The following is an 8,029-nucleotide window of genomic DNA, read 5'->3' on the forward strand; positions in this document are numbered from 1 at the left end:
GATCAAATTTGGCACTGTTGTTAGGGTCCATCGGTTCTTGTCAAAGGTTTTGTCTTCTGTTGTGTGTTTTTAGAGTCTCTGTTATGTTCTGTGTTTTTTGGTGTAGTGTTTTAGTGTATCAGTTTTAGTGTATCAGTTTTTGCTTCAGTTTTGTATGAATTTTGTGTATCAGTTTGGTGCTTGAGTTTTTGTGTCTCATTACATGTTATGTTGTGTATTTGTATATGTTATTAGTCTCTGCAGGTGTGGCAAGTATATTAATTGAAAAATTCGTGCTATTCAATTTCATGCAACTAAGAGAACAAATGGAACAGTAATCCAATGAAACAGTAGAGTCAATTTTGGTTTTGCTGCATTCTGTAGCTCATTTATGCATACTCTGTTTGCTATCCGTGTATACTCTATTCCAATTAGGCATGCTCTGTTTTCTCTCCCTACTACTCCTCTGTTCGGGTGCCAAAATCATGGGAAGAGTTGTGAATTTTTTGCATTTCATGTGGCGGTGAATGGTGCTGAATAGTGCCAGAATTTTCCAATTAATTGTGATTTTTGGTTTTGATAGCTAGACTTATTATTTTTGCCTCAAATTTTCTGTGGTAACTTCTTTCAACCCATATTATGTGTGAAAAATACCAGAGGCCCTCAAGGTGGTCCAGATTTGGAGATACAAAAAATTTTCAAACTAGATTTTTCCAAAACTTTAAACGGCCATAACTTTTGCTCTAGTTATTAGAATTGGGAAAATTATATATGAATTTTGAGTAGAAAAACGAGATCTATCAAACCCAAACAGCCACGCCATCTGGACCTAGCTAGATTTTCAAAAAAGAAAGGCCGTTTACTATTTTTTTTCTTCTAATTTTGAAGTTTTATTTCCCTAATTTTCCATACTTTTCTTAGGTAGTTCATATAGTTAGGCTTTGAATTTTTCTCTCAAACTTTTTGTGGTAGTTTCTAATGATTTTAGGATGATATTGGTGCATTAGTTTTGATTTTTTCTAAGTTTTCATGGAAATTCCCTTTTTACTCCTATTTTTCACGTGTCCTGTTGCATGTGTTTCATGTAGTGCATGACTAGGAGCAATCCAGGCCTTTTGCATCCATTTGACCCTGAGATTGATAGGAAATTCCATAGAATAATTAGAGAGCATATCATTCCATATTTAGATTGTGATATTCATAGTGATAGTCATAGTGTAAGTGTTGCATCTGAGGTTGATTTAGTTCAAATAGAAAACATCGATGAACAACCTTATAATGGACCCCGTGAGAGGAATCTTATGGAGATGGTTGCACCTGATTTTACTTATGAGAGCTTGTGCATTCAATATCCTGAGGAAGATGTTCCTTTTGTGCTTAAAACTGGACTAATCCATTTGTTGCCCAAGTTTCATAGTCATGCAGGTGAGGATCCACATAAACATCTAAAGGAGTTCCATATTGTTTGTTCTACCATGAAGCCTCCTGATGTTCAAGAGGACCACATTTACTTGAAGGCATTTCCACACTCATTGGAGGGAGTTGTTAAGGATTGGCTGTATTATTTAGCTCCCAGGTCCATCACCAGCTGGGATGATCTTAAAAGAATGTTTCTGGAGAAATTCTTCCCTGCCTCGAGGACCACTGCAATTAGAAAAGATATATCAGGGATCAGGAAACTTGGTGGAGAGATCTTGTATGAGTACTGGGAGAGATTCAAGAAATTGTGCGCAAGTTGTCCTCACCACTAGATTTTTGAGCAGTTGTTGCTGCAATATTTCTATGAGGGGCTGAATAACATGGAGAGGAGTATGATAGATGCTGCAAGTGGTGGAGCACTTGGTGACATGACCCCAGTTGAAGCTAGGCACTTGATAGAAAAGATGGCCTCCAACTCTCAATAATTTAGTACCAGAAACGACAATGCAATTATCATTAGAGGAGTTCATGATGTGGCCACTGATACAGATAAAAAGTTGGAGAGTAAACTTGATGCATTGGTCAACTTGGTGACTCAACTTGCTGCAAATCAAAAATCTGCATCTATAGCAAGGGTTTGCGACATTTGTTCTTCAAATGATCATCATACAAATGTTTTCCCTTCTTTGCAACAATCTAGAGTAAATGAGCTTCCAGAGGCATATGCTGCAAATATTTACAATAGACCTCCTGTCCAGCAACAACGGCAGCAGAGTTATGACCTCTCCAGCAATAAGTACAATCCAGGTTGGAGAAATCATCCTAATCTCAGATGGTCCAACCAGCAACAGCAACAATAGTCATCCCCTCACTTCCAAAACAATACTGGTCCTAGTAGATATGTGCCTCCCCCTGTCCAGCAGCAACAGTAGAGACAAGATGATGTTCCTGCACCTCCACTAGCTTAACCTTCTACTTTTGAGTCGTCATTGGAGGAGTTGGTGAGGTAGATGACCATTTAGAACATGCAGTTTTAGTAAGAGACCAGAGCCTCCATTCAGAGTTTGACAAATCAGATGGGGCAGATGGCCACTCAACTCAATCAGGCACAGTCTCAAAATTCAGATAAGTTGCCTTCATAGACTGTGCAAAATCCAAAAAATGTGAGTGTCGCAACCCAAAAATTTTTGATCTTGCGACCTATGGTTTAGACATCCTTTTAAAGGTCTCAACAATTAAGGAATGCCCGGACACCATACTAATCCTTAATTAATGGTTTTAAAAATAGGTTCATGGAGTCGCCACCAATGTTTTACTCAAAACATTGGAAAAAGAAAAGGTTTTTAAAAAAGAATCCAATAATGGCCTTGATAACCAGAATTGAGTTCAGGGGTCGGTTACATGTAGGGAAGGTATTAAGCACCCCTACAGCGCCCTCAATCGGTACCCTATGATGAAGTTAATGTGATAAGAATTAATAAATTAAATATTAAATCCCCTTTATTAATAACTATTTACATGCTTGAAATTTAAATTATACAATTAACCCTACAATGTCTACATGATTATTTTTATTATAACAATAATTATTATAGATAAGAAATAAATAAAGAGAGAAAGAAATTAACTGAAATACCTCTTGAATGAACTTTATTGGATCTTCAAAATAGGGAGATTTTAGGTGCTTTGTGGCAACCTTTAGCACTACAATTACCTCACAATACTCAAGAAATATAATAGGAGAGAAAGAGAGAAATTTTGAGCTCTAAGGAGTCCTGGACGAAATTTTTTTGGGGGTCTGGAGAACTGTGCCCAAGCTGTCTATTTATAGGCATCAGAAAGGGTCCAGAACGGTCCGTTCCAAAATCGGAACGGCCCGTTCTAGATCTGGCCGTTATGTGTTAATTTCATAACTAGAATGGCCCGTTCTGAAACTAGAACGACCCGTTCCAGAGATAAAATTTACACACAATTTGGTAGACTAGAACGGGCGTTCCAAACAAGAGATTTTAGGCCATTTTAATATCTCAAAACGACCCGTTCTAGTTTAGGAACGGCCCGTTCCAGTTAAGGTTTTTAACCCTTTTTTAGGAGCTTGAAACGGCCCGTTCCAATTTTGGAACGTCCTGTTCTAGCCTATTATTTTTAGGCCTTTTAGGAGTCTCAGAACGGCCCGTTCCAATTCAAGAACGGCTCGTTCCAAACTTGAGAACGACCCATTCTAATTTTGGAACAGCTCGTTCCGGGCCACTAAAAATAGTTGATTTGGGCTTTTGGGCCCTCTAATGTCCTATCTTGTTATTTGTATGCCCTCAGACGAAATTGGGTGTCTACAATTGCCCCTCTTTACTTGTCCTTTGGAATAGTTGTGTTTCTTTTCCAAAGGCAAGTAAAGATGTAGACATTTTAGTCTAGGTCTTCTTCTCGTCTTTATGTTGATGCTTCTACGTTGCTTCCCTTGGACAGGTGTATTTGCTCGTATGCCCACCCTTTAGAGCAGTTGAGCATTGATTGTGTACTCTATTGGGTAACAAGGTTGACAAACTGTACACCTGATCTTCAGTCTTCGAGTAGAAGCTCCATTATTTCTCTTGTGATAATGTGTCCCTTTATTTGTAGCTTGTTTAAGAGGGAGTATTATTATGGCTGGACTCTCTAGGATGCCTGTTGAACGGTGAGTATTATTATGCCTGGCCTCTCCAGGCTGCCTGCTGAATGTTGAGTATTGTTATGCCTGGCCTCTCCAGGCTGCCTACTGAATGATGAGTATTATTATGCCTGGCCTCTTCAGGCTGCCTGCTGCTGAGTATTATTATGCCTGGCTTCTCCAAGCCACCTACTAATGCTGAGTATTATTATGCCTGACCTCTCTAGGCCGCCTGCTGGATGCTGAGTATTATTATGCTTGACCTCTCCAGGTCGCCTGCTGAATGCTGAGTATTATTATGCCTGGCCTCTCCAGGCTGCCTACTGATGCTGATGATGTGATTGCCCTTTTTCTATGGGAGGACGTCTAATGAAGACGAGGATTACTGGTAGGTGGTGCCCTTGTGATGGTGGGAAAAGGAGTAATGATAAGTATTATTATGTCTGACCTCTCTAGGCTTCTTGCTGATGATGATGATGTGATTCCCTTTTTCTTTGGGAGGACGTCTGATGAAGACGATGATTGCTGGTAGGTGTTGCCCTTGTGATGGTGGGAAAAGAAGTTGATGGGTGACAGGAATTCTAGTGTTGCCCTTGCCATGTGAGTATTGTGATGCCTCTCCAGGCGCCTTCATTGTGGGATGGTTGGTAAGAGTTTGGTGTTGTTCTTGTCAAGGTGAGTATTGTAATTCCTCTTCAGGCGTCTGCTTGTAAAGTCCCTTCAATTTGTTGATGACTGATCGTTTATGCTCTCTTGATTGATGATTATTTATGCCCCTAGTTTGGGCTGCTTTTGCCTCTTGTTGGGATGCAAAAAGATGTTGAATGCTTATTTATGCATGATGGTAGTTATTGCATATTTTGAATAATTCCCCTTTGATAAAGAAAGTTTTCTAAGTGTGTGAGATGCTTTTTTTAGATGCATGCGATGCATATTTTAGTTTCCCCCTTTTTTAGATGGTGGCTTTTCTTTTCTCTTTCCCTCGAATGGACTGCTTTGATTGATGTGCAACATTAGTCATATTGGCCGTTTGGCATATTGAGTCATCTTGGGGATCCTTTTTTTCTTTTTGTTTAGAAACCCTAATTTTTGCCTAGGATGTATCCTAGCGGGTATTTTTTGCTCTTTTCATTTGCTCTAATTTTTGCCTAGGACGCCCTTTACGGGTTTTCATCCCAGCGGGTCATTTTCATTTTTTGTTTCTCCTTTTTTATACTTGTTTAAATTTTGACAACCATCAATAATACACGTCATTAAGATTGGACAAGATAGAAAGGAAAGAAAAAGATGATTTAGAATGAATGGGTAGTGGAGGTAGGATGATTTAAAATGAATGGGTAGTTGAGGTAGGTGAGTGTTTAAGGTTTTTAAACAAACATTTTCTTGGATAATTATTATAATCATTCTTCTAATTATCTTCAACTACATATCTGAGTCTCAAGCAGAGTCTTCGCAGAATTTGGCCCCTTGTAGAAGTGTTCAAGCCGCCTTTTAGCTTTCAACTATGAAAATCATCACTTGCTATTTTTATCCTTTTTAGATCCCTAATTTTTTCCTAGGACGTGTCCTAGCGGGAACTTTCATTTTTTTTTGTTTTTTTTTTGCCTAAGATGCCTTTTGCGGGTTTTCATCCTAGCAGTATTTTGCAAGTGATATTATTTTTTTTGCATAACACTTCTTTGCTTTGACAAAATCTCCTGCCATCCGCGTTTGGGAGGACCAGCGTCTTTGATGATTAACACTGCCCCCCATTCTCATACACCAAGGAGAAAGATGTTGCCCCAACCTACGGGTGTTGAGAGAGTTCTTTCATGAGCCAAGATTTGTGCTTCCTTTGTCGGCCAAATTGAGCGAAAGTTGTTTTTTGCAAGACTCTTCTTATGCAATGAGAATCTTATGGTTTTGTATCTGATCACTTTCTTATTTATGTGTGTTTCGAGGAAGTGATCTCCTTATCTACCTCAGACTCAGACAATGCGTCGTAGATGTTTGGAGTTTTGATTAATTTTATTATCTTTAGTCATGTTTGTTTTTTTTTATCATGGTGATTGATTTTGGAATTTAATGTGTGACACAAGAAGGAAAAGAATAAATACAAGAGATTTATGAAATGACGTATATTATTTGATGAATGCAAGAAAAACTTGTACAAGCCCTTATTTTGAACTCGTAACTGTGGGCGAAGGTCATGAGTTTGAGCAATTTTTTTTTGAAAAAAAGAGAGCCCTTAACAACTGTCGTTCCAGGATGGTTACTCATCTAGTCATTCCTTGATGTGTGCTGTGTTGGTCTCAAACTTGAGCTGCCCGGCATCAATAAACTCTTGTACACGAGATTTCAAAGCCTTACAATTTTCTATGGAGTGGCCTACTACCCCAGTGTGATAATCGCATGTTTCCTCTGGCCTATACCATAGCGGGTAAGGCGATTGTTGCTTTCTTTGTGGTGGGGTTCTTACCAGCATGGATGCCTTCATTAATTGAGGAAATAACTCTGTGTAGCTTATAGGAATTTTGTCTCGTTCCCTTTCCACTTTTCATGATTCTTTGGTCGTTTGAGGAGTAGCGAAGAGGTTAGAACATTGATTTCATTTCCCCCAAAAATCTTCTTATACCCTTGGCTTTTAGGGGATTTTCCTATCTTCCCACTTTTTAGACCTTGCTCGACTCTTTCCCTGATAGTGATTATGTCGGTAAAGAGAGTCAAAGTGTTCCTATCATCTTGTCATAATAGGGTCCACTTAAGGAATTGATGAACATTGTCACCATCTCTTTATCAGATAATGTAGGCTCTACTTGCGCAACCATTTCTCTCCATCTCTGTGCATAGGTTTTGAAGGACTCATTGCCCTTCTTGCTCAAGCTTTGCAAATTAGACCTATCAGGAATTAGGTCGATGTTGTACTTGTACCGACGAAGAAAGGTGTCGGCTAACTGTTTCCATGTCTGGATCTTCCCTCCATCTAGCTGCATGTACCAGTTGAGAGCAGCATCTGAAAGGCTTTCCTGAAAATAGTGTATCAGGAGCTTTTCATTGCTCATATAGGCTGTCATCTTCCTACAATACATTGTTAGATGTCCTTTTGGACAACTGGCTCCAGTGTACTTTTGGAAGTCAGGGATTTTGAACTTGGCAGGGAATTGGATATCCTGCACCAAGCACATATTCGCAGCCTTTTGAACGTCAAAATTGTGGCCTTCCACAGCTCTCAATCTTTCTTCCCAGGCATTCATATGATCTTTGGAAATGTCACCGACATTGCTAGTACTATTGCCATGCTGCAATTTGTTCATGGCCTCAAGCATTCTAGCCATTTGTTCCTTGAGTTGTTCGAGCTCCTCATTAAGGACACAATTTATTTCCTTTAGGCCTTCCATAACTTTCATCTTTTGAGCTCGTGTGAGTATGGAATGTTGAAAAGTCAGCCTTAAGGGATAAGATAGTTTCCTATCAAGCTTATTTAAATGGTAATGCATGAAGGGAGTTTCTATCAAAGACTTGATGGCTCATCCTTGTAGAGAGGTGAGTTATCGGTATTCCTCTTCATAATATTTTATGATGTGACAGAGGTCACACTGATTTCTCGTCTTTGATACAAATCCCCTTGTGATCCTAAATATATGATATGCGTGTTCCTTTTTTTTCTTTTTTATTATCCTTTTATTTATTATATTCTTTATTTTGTAGAAAATGCATGATGCCCCCCCTTTTTTTTTTTAAAAAAAAGAAGGAATGTATGCTTCTCACGGATCTTATTTTCACACTAGGTTTTCTCTCACATGATAATGCATTTTTCATTTTTTTGTGTTTTTCTTTATCTTAGGGGAATTATAAAAATAAATGAATGATTTGAATAGACAAAATGCAACAAACATATGCTCATACAATCCACAAATAGTCGTATAAATTCATGGTCTGTGGTCCCTGTTAAGAAAAGTGCATTGTATAGGGCGGTTCTAATTATCCTCACTTTGGTCTTAAGGC

The 8,029-nt window shown here is 38.7% G+C and overlaps 1 protein-coding gene across 1 annotated transcript; it reads right to left on the bottom strand.

Moving 5' to 3' along the window:
- Window positions 1-6,747: 6,747 nt before the first annotated feature.
- Window positions 6,748-7,431, bottom strand: LOC145957257 (uncharacterized). Its single transcript, XM_083073478.1, has one exon. The coding sequence runs from the start codon at window positions 7,429-7,431 to the stop codon at window positions 6,748-6,750; it is 684 nt and encodes a 227-aa protein (XP_082929604.1).
- Between the last annotated feature and the right edge of the window lie 598 nt (window positions 7,432-8,029).

The sequence above is a fragment of the Cajanus cajan genome, chromosome 4 (assembly GCF_000230855.2).
Source record: "Cajanus cajan strain Asha chromosome 4, NIPB_CcT2T_4, whole genome shotgun sequence".
NCBI classification, from domain to species: Eukaryota; Viridiplantae; Streptophyta; class Magnoliopsida; order Fabales; family Fabaceae; genus Cajanus; species Cajanus cajan.

Excerpts from the sequence above, each read along its gene's own strand:
- LOC145957257 (XM_083073478.1), bottom strand. The coding sequence starts at position 7,431 with ATGAAAGTTATGGAAGGCCTAAAGGAAATAAATTGTGTCCTTAATGAG.